The 23,081-nt window shown below is 64.5% G+C and overlaps 1 protein-coding gene across 2 annotated transcripts; it reads left to right on the plus strand.

Moving 5' to 3' along the window:
* The first annotated feature begins 2,462 nt into the window (after nucleotides 1–2,462).
* CHID1 (chitinase domain containing 1) lies at nucleotides 2,463–21,350 on the plus strand. Of its 2 annotated transcripts, XM_081241236.1 has the most exons (13): nucleotides 2,463–2,563; nucleotides 5,175–5,328; nucleotides 5,845–5,994; nucleotides 6,254–6,386; nucleotides 6,942–6,986; nucleotides 7,776–7,882; nucleotides 8,296–8,357; nucleotides 11,243–11,335; nucleotides 16,245–16,346; nucleotides 16,880–17,035; nucleotides 20,727–20,807; nucleotides 20,978–21,020; nucleotides 21,176–21,350. In XM_081241236.1, the coding sequence occupies exons 2-13, from the start codon at nucleotides 5,218–5,220 to the stop codon at nucleotides 21,272–21,274; spliced, it is 1,182 nt and encodes a 393-aa protein (XP_081097362.1). In that variant the 5' UTR covers nucleotides 2,463–2,563; nucleotides 5,175–5,217; the 3' UTR covers nucleotides 21,275–21,350. The 2 variants fall into 2 exon arrangements, with proteins under 2 accessions (XP_081097362.1, XP_081097363.1); XM_081241237.1 differs by lacking the exons at nucleotides 20,727–20,807; nucleotides 20,978–21,020; nucleotides 21,176–21,350 and adding an exon at nucleotides 17,401–17,582.
* Nucleotides 21,351–23,081: the final 1,731 nt, after the last annotated feature.

Genomic DNA, 23,081 nt, shown 5'->3' on the forward strand with positions numbered 1-23,081 from the left:
TTAAATAATTAGGATTCGATTTATTAAAGTTATAATTTCAAAACCTAATTTTTTAACCGGCTAAGTTCCATTTTATAAGCCCATATTCCCTTCATAAGCCTAGCAGATTTTATGGTTGTTTTTAAGGGGCCTCTGCATAATATTTTGTGCCATCGACAAACTCAAGCATTTTCAGCATTTCAAACTGGATTTATAAATTAAGTATCTCTCACTTCCATTTATGTACTCTAGTTTGTCTGAACTGACAACAAAATCTCGGGTGCTCCAAGAACTCATGCACTCAAAATGGTGAACCCCAAGTTGTCCCAAATGTTCCAGGAACATGCACTACCAAATGTGTTCAAGTCTCACTTCATCTGTAAATGCTAACACTTTGGTTCAGATTCTCTTAAAACTTCCTATGCCTCATTCTAAATCTTCCTGTGGCTGGACCCATTTAAATAAGTCAGCTTTCAATCTAGGTGCTGGGGCCCCTTGGCACCAGCTCTGCCAGCTGGGAGGCTGACAGCTTTGTGCTCACAACTCCAAAGACCCCCAAACCCTGCCCGGTGGGGGCTCTGAAGAGGGGGGCTGGCGCCAGGTTCCCTGTCCCTCCTGCCTGCCTGCTCTCGGGGTCTGCCATGCTGGACCAGAGTGAACCCTGAATGGATTTTGCAATTCTTTATTTTTTTTTAATTTTTATTTATTTATTTATTTTTGACTGCCCTGAGTCTTCATAGCTGCACTTGGGCTTTCTCCAGTTGCGGCGAGTGAAGGCTACTGTTCGTTGAGGTGCACGGGCTTCTCATTGCAATGCCTTCTCTTGTTGCGGAGCACAGGCTCTGGGTGCGCGGGCTTCAGTAGTTGTGGCACATGGGCTTAGTTGCTCCGTGGCATGTGGGATCTTCCCGGACCAGGGCTCGAACCCGTGTCCCCTGCATTGGCAGGTGGATTCTTAACCACTGGACCACAAGGGAAGTCCAACTTTGCAGTTCTTTAGCTCCAAATATCTCTGCTCTCAAGGGATCCTAAGGCGACTAAATGTCTTCCTCACTAAGAGAACTTTGCCCTTGCTGGGATATCCTTGGCATTCCTAGGGCTGCATTCAGCATTGCCTCCTGGGGCCCTCTCCAGAGCTCTGCCTGACCTGGGGTCACTACCCACAGGTCAGGCCTCAGGGCTGAGCTGGGTGCCAGGAACGCAGAGATGCCCAGTGACACTTGACGGTTGGTACGTGACATGCCTCGTCACACCCACCAGCCCCCAGCCCCTGGGAAGACCGTGGGAGTTGTCTGGCAGAAATAGGAGGAAGAGAAAGAAGGAAACCTGAGTAGGAAGAAAGAAAACGAAGTTCAGTTCAGGGAGTGGCCTCTTGAGCAGCAGAAATGGGGAAACAGCCGTGCAGCAGGTCCCAGGGCTGGCCGAGCAGGGACGGGCCATGCGGTTTTCTGCAGGAAACTGCTGGGAACAGCTAGGGATGGGTGGAGAATCTGTCAGCATGGATCAGGTGTAAAATGCCTTGTGATTAAAACCACTGGCCACTGTGCCCTCAATCCGTCCCAGAGGCGCACTGACTCCCCTTGCTGGGGCTGAAAGGTTGGGGGGGGGGCGGTTACTGTTAGCCTCTGGAGGGTTCCAAGCTTTGTGGGATTTGCATGTGAGAAGTGCCACAGTTCCTGGAGGCGAGGACAGGGAGAGCACTGACTCTAGAATATGTGGGATTTACGATGTTCAGGGGCCATCCAGAGGGCCTGGAGCACATGTCCCTGCTCCAGACAGCGTTGTGGGCACCACTGGCCCCTGGATGGTGACCAAAACCAAGGAGTGAGAAGAGCTCACCCGGGGGCTGACGGAAGAGGGCTAGGCTAGCGAGCGGCCACCAGGCGGTAGGAGGAAAGCCTGGAGAGGCGATTCCCGCGTTCAAGAGAGAACGTGGAATTCCGGATGTCGAACCTGCGCGGCACCTGCGGCCCTGGAACCCACGGCGCGCCCTGGTGGTCACCCACGTGGTCGGAACGCGGACGTCGCACCGGGAGCCCAGCCCTCCACCGAGCGTGCGCTGCCGGGGCGAGGGGACAGCGCGCTCCCCCGAACCCAGACCACTGCGCCACCTGTCGAGCGAGGGCGTTAGGTTCCCGGGAGAGTCCGGGGCCCGCGGAAGGCCGGGGTCGGCACGCGAGACCGTCTCTCGGCCCTCCCATCGCCCAAGTCTGGACCCCACCCGCCCCGGGCGGGTCCCCTCCTCTCCGCCCGCTTCCCCGCCCTGCCCAGCCCGGTCCACCCCGCCCCTTAGCCTCCTCCGCCCACATCATCAGCCCCGCCCTGTCCACCAGGCTCCGCCCCGCCCCGTTTCCGCCCCTCGACCTCGCTCCGCCCCCACCCCGCCCCTCTGCCCTGGCCCCGCCCTCCCTGTCCCAGGCTCCTCCCCTCGGCTCGCCCCCACCCTCCCATTCGGCCCCGCCCCCAGCGTGCCTTGCGTGGCGGCGGCCCGGAAGCTGGCGTGGCGCGGCGGCGGCGGCGTGCGGGCTTTCTGAGGCGGGACTTCCGACGGGGTTCGCGAGCGTCCGGTCTCCGGGATATGAAGGTGAGCGCCGCGGCGGCGGCTGGGCAGGTTGGCGTCCGCGTCCCGCGTTCCGGCGTGTGCTTCCCCGCCTCCTACGGCCTCCGTTCCCCTCCGCGGAGCGAGCGCGCGGGGGGTGCGTGTGAGAGCAGGAGGCGCGGCACGAGGGAGAACGGGTGTGACAGCGGTGTGGACGAGAGGGAGTGGTGTGGGCGGGTGTGAGGGAGTGTGAGAGTGGGTGTGACAGCGGGTGTGGACGAGAGTGGGTGCGAGAGCAGGTGTGGATGAGAGGCGGTGTGTGAGTGGGTGTGACAGCGGGTGTGGACGAAAGGGGATGTGAGAGCGGGTGTGAGTGAGTGCGTCTGAGAGCGGGTGTGGATGAAGGACGCGGGGCGGGAGCTTGCGGGCGCGAGCGGCAGCACGTGGCTTGGCCGGCGTGGGGCCGGGACCCGGGGCGCGATGGGCCGCGCCGGGCTGGCTCCTTCTTGACCTCGACCCGCTAGTATCCTCCGCTCCCCCTGCGCATGGCAGGCTGCCTCGGGCTTCCTCCGCTGAGGGAACAAGACGGTGGCCCACAGTGTGGACAGAACCCGAGGTTAACGTCCTCCGGGGCTGGGGTCTTCCTGCTCTTACGCCCCCTTCACTTCCAAGTGCACTCGGCCCTCCCCGCAGGAGCACAGCTAGCTCCAAAGTTTGTGCTCACAGGCAAGAATCTGTGACGGACTTTACCCGCGCTGTGGGGACGGCAGTATTCTGTTCACGGGACATTCGGCTCGGGGTCCTGCCAGGTGTTGGTGATGGTCGCTCAGGGCACGGTGGTCAGCATTTCTCAAATTGCATGTCACTGAGCAGAGACAGGTTTGATGGATTAAAACCAGTATCTTAAGAATGAAGTGGAGGGCTTCCCTGGTGGCACAGTGGTTAAGAATCCGCGTGCCAACGCAGGGAACACGGTTTCGAGCCCTGGTCCGGGAAGATCCCACATGCTGCAGAGCAGCTGGGCCCGTGCACCACAGCTACTGAGCCCGCGTGCCACAACTACTGAAGCCCACGAGCCACAACTACTGAGCCTGCATGCCACAACTACTGAAGCCTGTGCGCCTAGAGCCCGTGCTCCGCAACAAGAGAAGCCACCGCAATGAGAAACCCACGCATCGCGACAAAGAGCAACCCCCAGTTGCCGCAACTAGAGAAAGCCTGCGCACAGCAACGAAGACCCAACGCAGCCATAAATAAATAAATAAATAAATTTATAATAAATAAATAAACAGGACCCTACTGTGCGTGTGCACTTTGTGACGTTTGTACTAGGGGGTCATGAGCACCGTGGTGCCCTCTGTGTTCTGGCATCTGGGAGCGCAGGGTATTGAACACCGCTGCAGTGAGCATCTTCGAGCATTTTCGACGTAAGCGGGATGTCCCCCAAAGTGGGATTTTTGAAAAAGAAACACGTGTTGGAAAGTATAATATTTGTGACCAGGTTGTCACCCGAAAAGGTCTGATCAACTTGGATCCTCAGGAACGGCTCTGAGAGTGATGCTGCCCCGGGTCCTCAGGTCACATCATGCTCTCAGTCCTTGCCAGTGCCTGGGGGCGGGGGGGGGGGGACAAAATGCACAGCTCACTGTCTTATCTCAGCGCCCGTTCCTTTGGTTGCTGGTGATGGTGGGGGTGGGGTCTGTGTGTTATGGGGGGGTGTCTGTATTATGGGGTGTCTCTGTGTGTTAACACCTTTTCACGTCTTTTCTGTATTTTATAGTGGGCATTTTTTATTAGAGTGTCTTATTTTCAGTTTGTAAGGGTTCTTTGCGTGTTGTGTGTAGATAAGGAATAGAAATTCATTGTCAAGTATGTTCCAAGTGTTTTCTTGTTTTGCATATCATTTCTTTAAATTTGCTTTTCGTTGGGACTTCCCCGGTGGTCCAGTGGGTAAGACTCCGTGCTCCCTATGCCGCGGCCCGGGTTCGATGGCTGGTCAGGGAACTAGATCCCACATGCCTCAACTAAGAAGTCCGCATGCTGCAGCTAAAAGGTCCCACATGCCACGACGAAGATCCCGCGTGCTGCAACTAAGACCGTGCACAGCCTAAATAAATAAATATATTTTTTAAAGCAAATAAATAAATTTGCTTTTTGTTTCCTAAGTGAAAGCCTCACGTTTTTACATAGTAAACTCTATTGATGTTTCTTATCATAACCTTTACTGTTGCTGATTTAGGTGGAAAAGCCTTCCCCCTCCAGCCCCTGTCCCTGAGTTTACGTACACAGGCACCCATATTTTTTTCTAGTCCTTTCCATGGCTCTGTTACTTTACACTTCAGCCAGTAGCTCGTAGCCAGAATATTTTGGGGTTTGAGGGTGGAGAGCCAGTCTTTTCCTAGTTGGCTGGCTGTGGTTAGGGCAGCCACGAGCCAGTGGGGCAGGGCTCACCGGCCTGCAGCAAGGAAGGCCCTTCCTGGGTGTCTGAGGGATGCCAGGGCCCAGCGGTGCTGACAGCTGGACTCTGGCCATTGGGGCTTGCTCAGTGCCCAGCTTAGTGCTGGGAGGCCCCAGGCACTGTTCGGACCATTGCTGCAATAGGCAGAGGGGACACCCTTCCTGCTGGGGGTCTCCATGGGCTCTGCTCTCTCTGCAGCCCCCTGGACCCCAAGGTTGGACCCTGCTGTGACACGCCCACCATGCGGGTGCTCCTCGGCACACTCTGGCTTGCCCTGGCCTGCGGCTCTGTTCACGCCACCCTGTCAAAGTCAGATGCCAAAAAGGCTGCCTCGAAGACGCTGCTGGAGAAGGTAAGGGCAGTCTGGAGATGGGCCAAAGGGCTGAGCCATCGCGCCTCCTTGCCCGCTGGGGCTGTGAGCCGAGAGCTTGGCCTCTGGGCAGCCTGTGCTGTGCTGCCCCAGGGCTCTGGCTGGCTGGCCTCGGCGGGAGCAGCTTCTGGTGCTGGGGCCCGAGGGTGCGCCTGCCCCCGCTGGGCTGACCTGTGACGTGCCACGTTTCCGCCCTCACCCTGCCTTCTGTTTCTTTCGACCCCTGCCCTCTTCACTGCTTCACTGAGCGAATCAGGCAAGAGCCACGCCGGTTTGGCTGTGTCTTTGTGCCTTTTTTCTGCGGCAGCCCTGGGGAGGCAGAGCGAGTCTTCGGGGACTGGCAGCCCCTCAGGGCAGGCCTTTCCCTGCGGTCCCCTGCTCAGCAGCTCCGTGTAGATCCTGGGACACACCCCTGCTGAGCAAGAGGACCGCTGCTGTCCCTGGGCTTCTTCCTGGGGCCGAACCCTCACAGCTTCCTCCCTGTTCCTTCTGTTTCAGACTCAGTTTTCAGGCAAGCCCGTCCACGAGCGGGGTCTGGTGGTGACAGACCTCAGAGCCGAGGATGTGGTTCTCGAGCATCGCAGCTACTGCTCAGCGAAGGCCCACAAAAGGCACTTTGCTGGGGACATCCTGGGCTATGTCACGCCAGTAAGCCAGGCCCTGGGATGGGCAGGGAGGTCCCAAGGGCAAGGTGGCTGCTCGGGTCTGTCTGCGTTCTCACCTCCCCTGGCCGCTGCCGCCAGGGGGGTGTGGCGGGAGCCATGCCTCCCAGAGAAGTGGCCGGGATCGTGCCAAGCGTCCCGTTCCCCATGGCGCGGGCAGCTTTGCAGTGCCCCCATCCCAACGTGGCTCTCAGGCCCTCTGCCCCAGCTGCAAGCAGGCTCACCCATTCTCCGTCCTGTGCCAGTGGAACAGACACGGCTACGATGTCGCCAAGATCTTCGGGGGCAAGTTCACCCACATCGCGCCTGTGTGGCTGCAGCTGAAGAGGCACGGCCGCGAGATGTTTGAGGTCACGGGCCTTGACGACGTGGACCAAGGTGCTCGCCCCGCTGCTCGTCTGCGCTCGCCCCAGGGGTCTGGGAGGGTGTGAGTGTGTGCCAGCGTGATGACTACCTGGCATCGACCCGCGTCCCTGTTGCCCTTGGGGGTTTGTAGACAGTGTCCAGGGAGGAGGCGTCCAAGACTGTGTCCAGGAGGGGGCGAAGCCTGGCTATCCTGACAGCCGTGTTTTGCACCTGTGTTTGCCCAGATGTCCTCCCTTTTGGGTTCAGAGAGAGGAGGTGTTAGCTGGTGGTGGGGTTTCCAGAGCTGGGAGGGCAGTGTGTTGGAGGACACGGCCAGGCAGCATCAGTGCCTGGCCTCTGGATGCCCCTCAGCTCTGAGAGATGGTCCCAGGTGCCTTGGAGTCATCGCCCCTGGAGCAGCCACTTGCCCCTGGCCCTGACCGTCCTGCAGGGGGAGGAGGGGCAGTGCAGGGCCCACAGACTCTCCCCTGCCCCTCTGCCTTTGTTCTCCTCCTGGCGGGTAGGTCAAGTCTTCATGTGGGCAGGGGGCTGTGTCCCCACATTGACTGGCTTCTCCACGTCCCACAGGGTGGATGCGGGCAGTCAGGAAGCAGGCCAAGGGCCTACGTGTGGGTGAGTCCAGTGGGCCTGCAGGGTCAGGGTTGTGGGCCCTTAGGCCATACACCACGGGTGGAGGTCCTGGAGCTCCCTGTGGGTGGGTGAGTGGCCCCAGGGTCTTCACGCCTGCCTGGTAACCCAGGCTATGCTGCCTAGCGCGTCGGTCACTCTCCCAACAGCTCAGAAATGAGGCCGCCCCAGCCCAGCACTCACAGCCCTCAGTCCAGCCAGAGCCCTGTGGCCCTCCCGCCCACCCAGCTCAGTCCACCAAGGCCAGCCCGCCTTCACCTGTGGTCTTGCCCTCCCATCGCTTCATTCACCCACGAGTGTTTATCGAGGGCCCTGGGGGCTGCGCCCAAGGGTGACGCTCGCCCTGCCCTGCCCGTCCTGGAGCTCATGGCTGGCGAGGGAGGGACCCATTGCAAAGTGCAGTGGGGTTGGGGAGGGAGGCTTGGGGGTCTAGGGGCACGTCACAGTTGAGCAGGAGGAACGGGGGCGCGGGGCTGGGAGGGGACCTGCAGCTGGGCCAACGGGGAGCCGGCGGAGGCTGGTCCAGCTGGAGGCAGGCGGGAGGTGGCGGACGGGCCAGCATCCGGGCACTCGGGGGCCTGGTGTGTCGGGAGGAGAGGGTGCGCATCTCCGTCCTTCCCCAGCGCCCCCTGGTGCCCCGCCCTCGCCCAGCCACCTTGCACTGGGATGACCTCACTGGGTGCCTGGCTATGGTCACTCTGCTCTGGAAGCCAAGGGCCAGCCTGTGGGCAGGGCCGGCACAGAGGGTCACAGTCTCTGCGGGTCTGTCCCCAGTGCCTCGGCTCCGGTTCGAGGACTGGACGTACGAGGACTTTCAGAATGTCCTGGACAGCGAGGACGAAATAGAGGAGCTCAGCAGGACCGTCGTCCAGGTGGCCAAGGTGACGCCCGGTGCCTGCGCAGCCACCACCGGCTGCCTTGGGCTCCCTCTGGCCACCATGCGTCTCAGGGGCAGGGGCTTCCCTTGGGCAGTGCCCAGCTGCCGGCTACACTCCCGGGAGGGGACCTCTCCTGGTAGCTGGTGCTGGGCTGCAGGGAGGGGAGAACCCTTCAGGACCCTGGGGTCAGGTTTGGGGGAGGCACACCAGTGGACGGGGCGCACGAGAGCCCCAGCTCCTCTGCTACTGGCTCCTTTGGGGACCCCCACGCCGCCTCCTTCAGAGAGGGGCTTCCAGGCCTGCAGCTTGGCCCTCGGGCTGAGGCCTGGTTGGGCGGGAGGAAGCGGGGTTGGCTCTGCGCCTCCCTCCCACCCCTTCCTCCTGGGACCCTCCTCACCAGCCCCTGTTCCTCTCAGAGCCAGCACTTTGACGGCCTGGTGGTGGAGGTCTGGAACCAGCTGCTGATCCAGAAGCACACGTGAGTGGGCTGTGGGCGGCGTGTGGGCCCCCAGGTGTCAGGAAGAGGCTGGAGGAAGGACGTGGGGGGACCTCGTGTGGGAGGAGGGCCTGCTTCCCACAGTCTGCCCCTGGGGGTGGGGATGGCACCCCGAGAAAGTCGGACAGTGGCTCCAAGAGGCCCGGGAGCAGCTGCGGGCAGGTGGCCAGCTGAGACGCCTACATGGTTGGCCTGGTGGATCCTCCAGGGGACTTTGAGAAGAGGCGGCCGTGCAGGGCCGGGGCCCTTGGAGCAGGTGGCCACAGAGTCCTCTGGGAAAGGGATCTGCCGCCTAGGCCCACAGGCTCTGCATCAGCCGGCCTGGGAGGGTGCCGCATGGTCCCCTCGAAGCAGCATCCACCCTGCGCATGAGGCTCACGGCCAGTGACCTGACAGGGTGGGACGGGGGCAGGTCCCCTGCAGGAGCCGCTGCCCCTGGTTCTGTCAGGGCCATGGGGTCAGCCCCACAGGTGGCAGAGGAGAGACTGAGTTCCGCCCGGGACGGCCTGCATGCTAGGTGCCGCCCAGCGGCTGGTGCTGGGGCAGGACAGGCTGCAGCCGGTTCCGGAACTGGCTGTCCGTTTCCTTTCCTGCACCTGAGCCCCCACCTCTCCACGTGTGCCAGACCCTGGGGGGAGCCCTGGGCAGGGCTCCTCTTCTACCCTCCCGCAGCTGCAGGCGGCGCTCTGCCTGCTTGAAGACAGCGTCCATGGGGTCCCCTGCCTCTCAATGCAGGGGGAGGTGCATTGTCGAGGGGTCTGTGCGGGGGGACAGGCCTCCTACCCAAGGCCCAGAGGAAGTTGCGCCTGGAGCCAGGCGTGCCGGGGGCTCTCTGCCTGGGTGGGGGTAGGGAGACTCCACTATTGGCCTTGGGAACGGCGGTGGCCTGGGCCCAGGCCCCCAGCCACAGTGCCTGCTTCTCGGTGCTCAGACCCCTGCCCCAGTGGGTGCCTCTGAAAGGCTCCCTCTCTGTCCACTTCTGCCCTGGGAGGGCCCCAAGGCTGGAGCTCAGGAGGAGGATGGGTGGAGACAGCCAGGTTGAGAGCATGGAGGATACCCACGTCTGTCGGGAGCCGACGCAGCACCTGCACGTCGGGGGCCCTGGCTTTTGGCCGAGAGACGATCCCCCCACCCCCCCGGCTCTGCCTCCGTCCTTGCTGGGTGGTGACCCTGCTGAGGAGACCTTATGGCACCTTCTGAGAAGGGGATGCAGCTGGGCAAGGGGGTGCCGGAGCGCCTCCATACCCCGGGGGCTCCTGGCGGGTGGGGGGCAGGGGGCCCGGAGGAGGGTGGAGGCTGGCCAGCCTGGTCAATGGCTTTGGACACTGCTGCCTGGGAGCTGCTTCCGAGGACAGGCCTGGCCATGGCGGGCATGACAGGGACGTCCACGGTCCTGTGCCCACCTGTCACCCTCTTCAGGCTTCTGTTTCCTACCCAAAGTGCCAGGTCACCCTGGAAAGGCCTGTTTGGTGCGATGCGAGGCAGTGACCCCTTGTCCACGTGCCACCCTGGGCTGCAGGTCCCCCGGGCCCTTCCGTGAAAGCCTGCTGGGGAGGAGTGTGTGGGGCTGCCCGGCCCTGGCGGGAGGCCCGTCTCCTGCGTTCACACCCAGCGAGCGGGCGGGCGGGCGGGCGGGCGGGCAGCCGAGGGGAAGCCCCAGGGACTCTGTCCCAGCAGACCGCCCCGGTCCCCGCTGATCAGGTGCTTCCCCCAGGCCATGAGGCCACCTCCCCCTTCTCACAGAGGGGGAATCCCCTGGGTGGTCCCAGAAGCCAGGAAGGCACCCAACAGTGACAGGTGCTGACAGCTTCTGGCCTCAGGGAGGTGCCAGCCCCTTCCAGCCCGTGTGCTCCCCCGAGGGCGCCCCTGACCACCTACAGTCAAAGCCAGAGCGGAGTGACCTTGGCCCGGGATTGCTCCCACTGAGCAGGGGCCACCTGGGAGGCTCTGAGAGGCTGCCACAGTCCAGTGGTCAGTGCACACCAGGCCCCATGGCAGCCTTGGCAGGATGACCGGCAGCTGTGCTTGCCCCACCCCCCTTGCTTTTTGCAGACTTGTTCTGGGGCTGCGGGCTGGGGCAGCCCCTCTGACCTTCCTGCACTTGGTCGTTGGGCGGTGGTGGGGGGCACCTGCTGCCCGTTCTCCAGACGGAGGTGGCTCCTGAGGGGCTGCACAAAGGACCCAGGTTGGTCACTGGCCCCACAGCCTCTCAGGCACGGTGACGGTGGTCTCCGGGACTGGGGTGTCCTGACGAGTGCTCCCAGGCTGTGCCAGAGCCACTGCCCCGCCGGACATGCTGCCCGCCAGCTCTGAGCCACCGCCACCTCCCACGCGCCTAGGGTCCAGGCGACCCCGTGACGCTGCTGCCTCCTCTGCCCCCTGCCTGGCGGCCCGCTGCCCTGGGCTGGGAGGTCAGGGCCCCCTCGTCACAAGGCCTCCTCAGTGGAGCCGCCCCCAAGTCCTCATCTCAAGGCACCTCCCGGGTGCAGCAGGGCCCTCAGCACGGCCTGAGGCGTTTCGTGGCCCAGGCTGACCTGGCCACCAGCAGGCCAGCATGCCAAGTCCACATGGGTCCTTCCTCCCTGCCCGGCTGTGTATCTGGGAGGGTCCAGAGGTGATGGGGCGCCACACCGACCCTCCTCTGCTCTCCACCCTGCTCTTGTGGGGAGGGAGGGGCCTTGAGTGTGAGGAAGGACGGAGGCTGGGCAGGCAGTTAGGTGGAGGGCGATCCCCGCGGTGTCTGCCAGGCCCCTTGGTGCATCCACCCTGGAGCCCGTACCTCCAAGGCAGAACGTGGCTGTGAGGGGCGTCTGCCCACAGCGGGGGTCTTGGCCCAGCTGCTCCTGACCTGTCCTGTTTCTTTGCAGGGGCCTCATTCACCTGCTCACCCACGTGGCCGAGGCACTGCACCAGGCCCGGCTGCTAGCCTTCTTGGTCATCCCGCCCGCTGTCGCCCCTGGGTAAGTGCCATGCTTGCTTGGCCAGGGGAGGCCCTTCCTGGTCAGTGCCCAGCCCCGTCCAGGTACATACTGGCCACCGCATGTGTCGACGGGGATCCTCATCAGCACATACGGACACCTCGGTGGCCTCAGCATGCCCTCATGCGTCAACGGGTCAAGGCTGCATCCTTACACCTGAGCACTTGAAACCGTGTTGTTTAGACTTGCTCCGCGCTCCCGTTGGTCCCTGGCGAGGCCCCGGGCACCGCGGTGCAGGGCCTGTGCCCCTTTAGGCCCCAGGAGGTCAGGGCTCCCGCCGCTGAGCCCAGCTGCTCATGTCCTGCCTTGAGATGAGGACCTGGGGGCGGCTCCACTGATGAGGCCTTGTGACGAGGGGGCCCTGACCTCCCAGCCCCATCTCACAGCCACCCCCAGCCCTGCACACACCGGGACACAGAGCCCGGTGAGGCAGCTCTTCCAGAACCCCCGGGACAGGGAGGTGCGGGGCCCGAGTGCCAAGTCAGGTGGCCTGACTCCCACGCCCAGCCTGTGCTGGGCGCGGAGGAGGCCAGATCACAAAGTGAGGACGGAGGGCAGCCCGGAGCCAAGTGGCGGGTCGATGGCGCACAGAGGCCCAGGGCTGCTGCCTGCGCTCTGCCTGGTCTCCGCTGGCTCCCAGGGCAGCCTGGGCCTCAGTGCACTGCTCTGGAAGGACCGCTCTCCATGCATCTTGTCACCCCTGGCCGTCGGTTCGCTCTGCAGCGCGGGCCAGTTAACAGAAGCAGGTGGGCAGCTCTGGGACCCGAGCTATCTGGCGACCCTGATGCTCACAGGCTGATAGCCCCACACAGAGGAGCCTGCGGGCGCTCTGAGGCCAAGGCCACGGCCACCACAGCAGGCACCTGCTGCTCCCAGGTTGGCTGCCCACCCTTTGCTTGGCGCTCGCGCCCCCGGAGCCCCCACGCGTCACCAGAGGCCTGGGTGGTGGTCCCACCCAAGCCCAAGGGCCTCAGCCTCCCTCGCGACTCTTCTCCCCACCTTTCCAGGGCCCTCAGCCTCGTGTGTGCTCCTGTGTGCAACACACGCGTGTGATAGGCCGGCGGCAGCAGGGGCCACCAGTCCTCCTAGGATGGGGGGCCCCGTTCTGGAAGAGCCGGGGGTGGCAGACACAGAGCCTGTGGGCTCGGCTGCAAATGTGGGCACCCGTTTCCGGGGTCTCCTGGTTTCTGTGATGGTTCGGGGTGGGGTGCTGTGGCCGGTGGAGCCCCGGTTGCCCTTTGTGGTCAGGGGCCGTCGGCAGAGACAAGCTCCTCGGAAGCTGGGGCAGCCCTTCAGGCTCGGCTGGGGAGAGGTTGGTTGCCTGGCCGGGGGTGGGACCCCGGGGGCCTTGCTTGCAGCCCCTCCCTGCTGACACCCTTCCACTCCCCAGAGCCTCGGGCCTCGCAGCTTCTGACGGGTGTAGAGAGCAGACTCCCAGCCCACGTGCTGGAGAGTGTGTGTGTGTGTTGAGGGGAGTGACTGGGCTGGACGCCCATGGAGGGGCTGGTCTCTGGGCTTGGCCTGGAAGGGCGGGAGGGCTTGGGACAGGGTGGGGAGCAGCTTTCCGCCTGGTGCCCTCTCTGCCCAGGAGTCCGGCCTGAGCTCCTGTCCCCTAGGCAGGAAGTAGATGGTGTGAGCCAGGGCCGCTCTCTCACCCTGCGGTGACCAGGGGAGGAAGTGCCCTCCACCTGGCAGCCGAGGAGGTGACCGGAGAGAGGAGACTGTGGCCAGGGCTGGAGGCATGGGTCCTGGGCACTGCCACTGAGCTGTGGCCCAGTCTGGCCTGCCCCTGCTGGCAGCCAGGGGTGTGTTTGGGGGGGCACAGGCCTGGGCTGCACCCCCGCGGCTGGCGAGCAAGCCCTGCTCTCTCCAGAGGCTCTGGCGGCCTCGGAGTTTGTCTCATCGTTGACTTCTGTTTTGCCATGCTTCTGGACAGCAGCCCCAGCAGAGGAGCCAGGGAGCCGTCAACAGTCTTTCTGGGGTTTTCTGCAGCATCAGTCGCCTCACAAAGGCTGCGCTGCCCCCCACAGGAACAGCCGCCCCCGGAGGGGCTGTGTGTGTGGCACCAGGGCCGGCGTGCCTTTGCTGCTGTGCGCCTTGGTCTGGGGCCTCCCTCCAGGGGCTGCTGGCACAGCCGCCATCCTGACCTTGAGCCCTGCTCCCGAGGTCGCGCCTCGGCCCCCGTTGACGTTCCAGCACCAGTCAGCTGGTTTAATGAGAGCCCTGGGCCGTCCTCGCTCTGGAGGGGGCTCTGAGTTAGTTCCCGCCCCGGCTTCTCAGGCTGTATCTTCTGAGGATCCAGCACTCCCAGAACCCTCAGGAAAGTACTGGCCTCAGGCGTGGAGGGCTGGCTTCCTTCCCAGGACCTGCCCTGCGGTGAGCTCGCATCCTCACGGGCAGGTGCCCACCTTGACGGGTGCTGCAGCCACCCCCGTGGTTTCCCGTGGTTTCGGGCAGGCCGTCTCCCCAGTCAGGAAGGGGATGGGTGGGGGTCCTTCTCTGGGCGAGCCTCCTCGTGTCTGGGGGGAAACTGTCTAGAGCAGCGATCCCCAACCTTCTTGGCACCAGGGACCGGTTTTGTGGAAGACAGTTTTTGCACGGGCAGGGGGTGGGGGGTGGCTCAGGCGGTAGTGGGAGCGACGGGGAGCGGCGGATGAAGCTCCGCTCGCTTGCCCACTGCTCGCCTCCTGCTGTGTGGCCCGATCCTGACAGGCCGCGGACCAGTGGCGGTCTGAGGACCGGGGGTTGAGGACCGCTGGTCTAGAGGCCACACCATGTCCATTGTCCGTGGCCATGTGGAGAGGGGAGGCCAGGCCACACGACGTCTACCAGGGCCACCTCATCTTGCGATGCCCCGAGGAGACGCGGGCGCTGCCCCAGCACCACCTCTGGCAGCTTCAGGGTCTCGGGGGGAAGGATCCCGTGGGGCAGGCCGGCCTTCTGGAGGGGAGGGGTGCCTGCAGTCAGACGGGTAGTGACTCAGTGAGAAGCACCTGGCAGCCCCGGGCGCCCAGACATGAGGTGTGGCCAGAGGCCATGAGGTGGTCAGAGCCTTGGGAAGCAGAGGGGCTGGTGGGCCAGGGCGGCCCCTGCAGCCCTTTGGGACGTGCACTTGATGTCGGCAGGAGCAGCGGCCCCCGGCATGGTGGGCGCAGGCCACACAGAGCAGCGCCTGCCTCTGACGGGGCTGCAGCTGAAACCAGCGAAGGCGGCCGCTCGGGGAGTCACGCGGGATGGGAACCTGCACCAGTCTCCTCCCTGAGCAGCGGACTTCCTGGAACAGTGTGACTGGGAGGAGGGGGGGCTTGGGAAGCATCCTCCGTGACCCCCGTGGCCGTTGTTGAGAGTGTTTGTCTAAGAAATAGTCGGCCAGTGAAAGTGAGGCTGTTTGCTGTGCTGATTGGGTTTGAGCAGAAGGGTTTCTTCTTACGGGGTGAGTGAGGCCAGCAGGGCAACAGGCCTCCTGGTGCCCCCCCGCCCAGAGTTCGTTGCCCCCTGCCCCTCGCCGGCCTCCCCTTCACACCTGGTACCAGCGCTTTCAGGACCCCTGGGGGTGGGATCCCCTCTCCCAGTTGAGCAGGGAATGTCTCCTGGAAGGCCCCGGTGCTGCAGTGACCAGGACATGAGACACGGGGGCATACTCCCTGCTGGGCCACTGCACTGCTCAGCTCGCGACCCTGCCTCCCCTTGTGAGCCACTGAATCCAGAAACGGTAGGGCTGGGTGTCCATGGGTTCCTGAGCGAACGTCCACGTGGGGACAGGTGAGCTTTTGAATTGTGGAAACATCTTCCTGGAGCTGATGGCATCCGCTCTTCCTGGGGTGCCCCAGGCCCTCCTCACACAGGCCCGTCTCTATCTCTGGGGCTGAGCTGGGAGGAAAACGCCGTCTGCCAGCCTGGCGTCTTCTAGCTGACTTTAGAGGGCCGGTCTGGAGTGTGGCCACAGGGAGCATGGCTGTCACCACCCGGTGAAGCATCTGCTCCCCAGGTGTGTCCCCGAGCTCCCTGCCACGGCAGGTGCCCGTCACTGAGTGTTGCTTCATCCCACTCAGGGGCGGGCTTTGGGGTCCTGGGGTCGCTGGCTGGTGCTGCTGGTGCTCAGGCCCCACGGGTGCCTCGTGTCTCTGGGGGGCCTGGGCCTGGCCTCCTGGCTGCTCCCTCCAGAGGTGGCGGCCGGGGCAGGCTTTGCTCAGCTGGAGTGGGGCAGCCTTCAGATGGGTTATCTCAGGGCTGCCTGGACCCCGTGGAACCGGTGACCATGGCTGAGGTCCACACAGTGGGCTGCCCCTGCCCCTGCCCAGGGATTGGAGGTGCTGGCTGAGAAGAGGGATTCTCTCTGCTCACATTGTTGGGGTGAGCAGAGGGCCCTGCCACCCTGGGACAAGGCTGCAGTCCTAGGGGCTGCTGCAGGCAGAGCGGGTGGGCTAGCGGACCAGGTGTGTCCAGCAGACAGGCCACCTGGGCTCCCGCCTGTCCCAGGCCTGAGGCCTTGGGAGGGAGGGCGCTCTGCTCATGGCACCGTGCTCGCAGCTGAGATGAAGCGGGGCTGGCCTGGGGCACCTGTGCCCACGTAGGGGATGGGCCCTCCCGGAGCTGGGCTAATCGCGGTCTCCAGTGCACTGGGCAGGAGGGGAGCCGGGTCTCTGCCGGACCTCCAGCAGCAGGCACTGCCCGTCAAGACCCAGCTGCGGGCCATCCCCTGTAACCGAGCGCTGGGTCACTCTCCAGGGAAAGTGACCTGTGGTGTCTCCTGACATGGAGGAGGAAGGGGCGTGAGCTGGGAGCCCGCACAGCCGGCTTGCCGTGCCCTCTGCTGAGCCCAGGTGTCAGCTGGGGCGGGGCTGGAGGGGCTGTGCGAGCTGGGTGTGGTGACCACGCCGTCTCACTGCAGGACCAACAAGCTGGGCATGTTCACGCACAAGGAGCTTGAGCAGCTGGCCCCCGTGCTGGATGGCTTCAGCCTCATGACCTATGACTACTCCACAGCGCAGCAGTGAGTGGGGGCACCCCGGGGCCCCGTGCGCTCTGGCTTGGCACAGAGATGCTCCCCCGACCAGGGGCCTGGATGCTCAGGCGAGGTCCAGCTTCCCACGAGCCTGCTCAGGGCCACGCTTTGTCAGCTCTCGGTTCCAGGCACATGAAGGGCCAGGTCTCTTCTTCCCAAAGCCCGCAATGGGCCTTGCATTGGGCGACCTTCTCCTTTTGGGGGTCACGTGACACCGGGCAGCGGGCACCCCCATGGGAATGCCATCCCGGGGTGTCCATCCACGCCTGTGTGATCCTGGCCACCACATGGTGGCTGCGGTGCTGGGCCCGCCTCGCTGCCCAGGAGAAGGTGCTCCTGTGGCCGGGGGCATCATGCTGCAGCCTCTGTCCATCTCGGGCCTTCACCTGAGCCTCTCGGCTGACTGCAGGGGCCCGCCTGCCTGCTGCCGTCCTTCCCACTCTGTGTGTGGGCCCCACCCCAACCTGGGGCGCCCTGAGGCCTCTGTCTGCCGCTGAACGCACTTCTCCTTGGCCCTGCAGGGCCGGCCCCAGCGCACCGCTGTCCTGGGTGCGAGCCTGCGTCCAGGTCCTGGACCCCAAGTCCAAGTGGCGGAGCAAGATCCTGCTGGGACTCAACTTCTACGGCATGGACTACTCAGCCTCCAAGGACATCCGCGAGCCTGTCATCGGGGCCAGGTGAGCCGGCGGCTGCCCCGTGCCAGGTGGCTTCCTGTGCCGTCTGCCACGGTGCCCTCGTGTCAGGAGGTGTGCATCTCCCAGAAGTGGGGGGGTGCGGCGAGGAGGAGGCCTGGCAGGGTCTGACCACGTACCAGGTGCCTGCAGGGTGCTGTCCCAGTGCCCTCTCTTCCCCTGGGTCGGCGGGGGTGTGGCCCCCATCTGGCCCGAGCAGCATGCGGCCCCCCGGCCTCCTCTCCTTCAGCCTGAAGGACGCCCTTTGTGTTGCTTGCTATGCATTTATACCAGTGTTGAATCCTCTTCCGTTTTATCTTGCCGGGTTTGGGGGAGATGTTTGTGCTGGATGTGGGGTTCTGGGTTGCCAGCTTGTTCCAGGACCTTGACGGTGTTGCTTTGCCATCTTCCGGTGCATTCTGTCCCACGAGACACTCGTCACCTAGTTTCTCCACACGTATCACCACCAAGCACCACTGCGCTGTGATTGCCAGGCGCCTCCACGTAGGCTTCTTTACATTTTTTCCACCTGGTTTTCGTTGAGTTTTTTAGATTTGTGCATTTATCCTTTTCATCATATTTGGGAAGGTTATAGTCTATTTTTTCTAGTATTTTTCTTGTCCTTCCCTTTCTCTCCTCTTCTTCCGGGCCCATGCGTACTCATGTGTTAGGCCAGTCTATTTGTCCCCCCATCCGCTGACACTCATTTTATTTTTTTGGCCTCTGTTTTCTTCTGTTCAGTTTTCCTTGCCCGAGTGCCCCCACCCCACCGCTTCCTCCTCCCTCCCAGGGCCCTGGCCGGCCATCTGCCGCCTGCTGCCCGCACCCTGGGCAAGCCTTGGTCAGGGGATGGGGCCCCCAGCTGGCCCCTGGGGTTGCACTTGACCTCCCTTGTCCACAGCCTGATTTCTTCCAGCCCTTCCCTGGCGTGCAGGGCAGGGTTGACCCCTGGGCTCAGGGCCTTGGGGCTCTGGGGGTCGTGGGGAGAGGCCTCTCCCAGGGCTGGTCAGCAGCCCTCCCCCTCCCAGGGCCAGATAGTTCGGATCTGGGGAACCAGATGGGCAGGCTTAGTGAGGCCGCCTGCAGATGGATGCTGTTCCGTGGGAGAGGGGAGGGCTGCCTCTGCAGGGGGTGAGCGTGTTCACCCAGGTCCGGCCCCCCAGAAACACAGCTCACCAGGATGCGCCCCTCAGCCGGTCTCCACCCCGGAACTCACTACAACAGCCTCTGTTCCCTGAGCAGATGACAGGCCAGGTGTGAGGGGCAGGTGAGCCCCATGGCGGCCGGAGTCTCTCCATCTCTTCCGCTGACAGAAGCCCAGGCCAGCCTGGCCCAGGATTATCTGCTCTCCCGTCTCAGCCACTCCAGCGCTGAGACCCTGGCCTTCTGTGGCAGGTGTCCCCGGTCCCCTCAGGCAGTGGGGGATTAGCGGCCTCACCATCTGCTCCCGCACACGGAGCCAGGACCCCGAGGCAGGGGCGGGAGGCCAGCTCTGTCAGGCCGGGGGTTGGCCTTCTGGCCTCCATCAGCCAGGCCCGCAGGGGGCGGAGGGCAGGCTGTTTGTGCACATTCTGGGTTCTCCACTGACCCCCCCCCAGCCTCTGTTGGCCTTCCCTGGGTGACACGCAGACCCCATCATGACCACGGCCAGGCTCCTGTGTGCGTGGCCTCGTCACTCCCCAACTTTGAGGAGTCTGGGCGGCTGTGAAACACCCCGGGAGGGCCCAGGGCTCCCCTGCCTGCAGGCTCATGTCACCCCACGTGCAGTTCTGGGTGCTGATCCGTGGGTCCCCACGGCTGCCGAGCCCCCATTCTGGGAGGCCCTCCCACTGCCCTGGTGGCCAGGGTGCCCGGCTAGCCCCGTGAGTGCTCTCAAGCCAAGTGGGCACCCATACTCCTGCATCTTTGGGACCTACAGCCCCACCCCGCGTGGCCTCTCCTGCCCCTGCCTCCCAGGGACCTCAAGGAGAGCCAGCCCCAGCAGAACACGGCCAGACGGGTCCCCAAGGGTGGGCCATGTCTGGCAGACCCCCTGCCCCTGCTCAGAGGTCTCTTCTTGGGCCAGGCCACCAGAGGCCAAGGGCACAGAGGCTCAGGGAAGCTCTCCCTGTGTGGCCGTCCTGCGCCGGGGTCTCACTCTGCCTAGGGGCGACGGGTGGCACCTGGTCCCAGGGCTGCCTGAGTGGGGGCGTGGGGTTCACACCCCACTCTGCTGCTCCGCGTCCCCGGGGCTGCACCCAGGCGGGTGTGAGGGCCTGTGTGGCCCCAGCCCTGGCACCGCCAAGCCTCGGCCTTCAGAGGGGAGGGACCAGGTGCTCTCAGGGGTCTGGCTGAACCCCGACAGAGACCCCAGCCTCAGCCGGCCCCGCAGCCTCACCACCTCCAGCAGGTAGCAGATTTTGAGGGGAAGCCCCGGAGGAGGAGTGCACAGCCAGAGCTCCCCAGACGTGAGGGCCCAGAGCCACCTGCCCGCCAGCATCTGCCCTGAGACTCGGGGGGGCTCAGGGACAGGCTGGGTCAGGATGCCTCACCCTTCCCCACACATCCCATCCCCGCACATCCCACATTTGTCTCAGCCACGTAGCTGACGTTGGATCAAAAGCTGCAGATGACATCAAGCATCCCAAGAGCGTTGCGCTAATTAAGTAGAACGCAATAATTTTGGACGCTTCGAGCTGGTTGATGGGGGTCGTGGCTGTTCCTGGCCCAGGCCCCGTGGGAGCAAATCCAGGCGTCCCCTGGACGGCCACCACCTCATTTCCCACTGCTCTGTCCAGCCCCGGCCCGCTGCCGATGTGCAAGGTGCAGCCTGGAGCATCGCAGCCCCCTCCCTGGGCCCAGGCTGCAGGTCTCCGGCCTGTCTGGGCATCGGCTGCGTGCCAGAAGACACGGGGTGAGCTGGAGACCCCAGTTGTCTTGGCCATGCGGCACCTTGGGTACCGGCCTGTCCTCTGTGTGTCCTCTGTTGGGTGGGGAGGGGTTCTCAACCCCTGCTCCTGGCAGTGAGGCGGGGCCTCCCATGGGCTTGGGGCAGCTGTGTCCACAGCAAGGAGGCAGGCTGAGGACAACTTGGCCTCTGAAAGGGCCCGGAAGCCACTGCCGTGGACTGTTGTTCCCGAGGTGGGGGGACGTGGTGGGGGGTGCCGAGGCCGCCCCCGTTCTCGTTCATCCTCAGGCCTGCGGCTGGCCCCAAACCTCCCCCGCAACTGCGGCACCCCAGGCTGACCCCGGGAGCGCCTGCCCGCACCACCGGCCCAGCACGCGCGGCGCCCACAGCGCGGGGCCCGCGCTCCACCCGCACGCAGGGCCGCCAGCTCAGGGTGCGGCATGAGCTTTGAAGCACGGCCACGGCCTCTGCTCACATCTCAGCAGCCTCTCGGGGTCTCTGTCCTCCCCCTACCTCCAGTGAGGACCCGGCCGCCGCGGCCCTGGCCCTGACCCTGACCCGAGTGTTCCAGACCCCGTCCCGCGGTCCTGCTTCCTGTCTTGTCTTCATGTCTGGGCCACACGCGTGGCCCTCCCACCTGACCCGGTGTGCTGCAGGCGCTCCGCAGACCATCGGGATGGGATGACACCCCGCATCCTGCTGCCCTCGGGTGGCCTCACCCCTTCCGTGATGGCAGAGGCCACCTCCACCCCGTCCAGGTGCTCGGGTGGGCAGGGGAGGGCCCCCGCACCCACGCCCAGCCTCCCCCAGGTACATCCAGACGCTGAAGGACCACCGGCCCCAGATGGTGTGGGACAGCCAGGCCGCAGAGCACTTCTTCGAGTACAAGAAGTGAGTGTCCGGGGGCGGCCCCAAGTGATGCAGGCCTCGAGCTCGGCCTCTGCCCCTGAGGGCCGGCCTGGCCCGAGGAGGGGCACCTGAGGCCTTGGCTGGGGGGTGGGGGGAGGGGCAGAGGCGAGTGGGAGTCGGGCCGGCGGACTGAGGGTTGTGCTGTCTTGCAGAAGCCGCGGTGGGAGGCACGTCGTCTTCTACCCGACGCTGAAGGTGCGCGTGGACCCTGACGCTGGGCGTGGGGGCAGCAGACACAAGCCCTTCCCCAGCAACCCTGGCCCTCAGCTCGGCTGTGGTGGGCAGGGGTCGGCAGGTGGCCCACGGGGGGTCAGGCGGGCAGGGCAGGGCCAACACTCCCGCTGCTTCAGTCCTTGCAGGTGCGGCTGGAGCTGGCCAGGGAGCTGGGCGTCGGGCTGTCCATCTGGGAGCTGGGCCAGGGCCTGGACTACTTCTACGACCTGCTGTAAGCCTGGCCTGGAGCCGGCCTGAGCTTTTGCAAGAGACGGAGGGAGTGACAGGCAAAATACAGACTCTTCCATTTCCCGTGCTGTGTGCGCTGCGGCCTTGGGCGGGGGCAGGGCGGCCTGGGACCCCGGGCTCCTCATCAGTGACGGGGGTGGGCAGTCCGGGGGGTGGGGGACAACGGGCCCTGAAGATGCAGGCCCCTCTGGCCCAGCCCTGGCTGGCTGCCCGCTGGTGGCCGGTGACGGCGGGACCCACAGTCCCCACCCCGCAGGCTGGCAGGGAGTGCTGCACGGCCTGCAGATCACTGTGGGTCTGGAGGCTCCGGGACAGCCCCAGGCTCCCCGACACTTGAACGCTCCGGTGGGCGTCACCCCAGGGCCGTGCAGAGGGGCCCCGGCCTCCCCCTGCAGGTGCTGGCTCAGCCTACCTGCCTGGGAGCCCGATGGGCACCACACAGCAAGGGTGGGCGCGCCACGGCGGAGACCGGCGCTCCGAGAGGCTGGCCGCGCCCCACAGTGGTGCCGCGGGCTGTGTGGTCACTGGAACTACAGTTCACTACAGGCCCACTGCCCGCTGGGAACGGCCACGCTCCCAGGAGGGAGTAGTGGGAGAAGCCCTGGGTTGCCAGGAGTTGAAGGACAGTGGACCCCCAGCCCTCGCCCCCTCGGTGGGCCCGCTGGCCCCAAGCAGGTGAATCCGCCTGTGATGGTGCTGCTTGCTGAACCCGCTGATCAGACGCTGTGCGTGAGCCCAGGGTGCAGGGGCTGTGGGACGTGACTGGGGGAGGGTCCTAAGGGAAACGTATCTGTCCTCGGGGTCAGGGCCTGGCTGGGCCCTCGGCACCTGTCCCAAGGGAGAACCCTACTGCTCCTGGTGGGGCTGGAGGTCTGGCCTCGTGGCCCACCAGCGGAAACCAGGCTGGCTGGCGGCAGCCCACCTGGACACCCCACTTCTACCAGCGTGGGCTTCAGGCGGGCACTTGGAATGGTAGGTCAGATGCCCCCCCCACCTGCCTGTGCCAGCCCGTCTCCCCAAGGCCCTCAGCCCCACGCTGCCCGCCACACCCCTGGCTGTGGTCCCAAGGGTGGGACTGTAGGCCGGTCTCCATGGCTTCAAAGGCCTGGTCGGGAGGGGAGCAAGGAGGCCGTGGCACCAGGAATGGGCGCTGGGCTGTGGTGCGGGGCGGCCTGCAGGAGCTGGGGCGTGAGGGGGCAGGGCCAGCTGTGGGCCCACAGCGTGCTCGGTGTCTGTGGACATGGAGCCAGCTGGGTGACCGGATGCCGGGTGCCTGGGAGGCTCCTCAGCCTAGGCTTGGATGACAGGGAAACCAGCGAGGGGGGAGGGGCCCTGGGAACCTGACGGAGGCGCAGGCCAGCACATGGCAGCAGGCAGGGCTGGCCCCGGGTGAAACAGGCCCCGCGTGTCCCAGTGGGACCTCAGTGGAGCCGGGGCTGCCAAGGCAGCTTGGGGGCCATGAGAGAAGCTGAGTCGGGGCTGGGCGTGAGGGTCTGGTGCCCGCAAGTCTGCGCGTGAGATGCGCAGGGATGACCAAGCAGAGGCGAGCAGCAGCTTTCACCTAGCAGAGCTGGAGAGGTGCGAACGGGGACCCGGGCAGAGGGCAGAGGGCGCTGGCAGGGCTGGGGGCACAGCTTGGCTGGACTGTGCTCACTTCCTGCTTGTTTGCTGTGGTGCCTGAGGACAGTTTGGTTTTGGTGTGTGAACCGCTAACTCTGTTACTTCTGCTGGAACGGTCCCCGGCGTTCTGGTGGCTTCCATGGAGTGAGGACAGGGGAGGCTGGTAGGGCGTGG

This window comes from Mesoplodon bidens, assembly GCF_964165515.1.
Source record: "Mesoplodon bidens genome assembly, chromosome: 7".
Classification (NCBI taxonomy): domain Eukaryota; kingdom Metazoa; phylum Chordata; class Mammalia; order Artiodactyla; family Ziphiidae; genus Mesoplodon; species Mesoplodon bidens.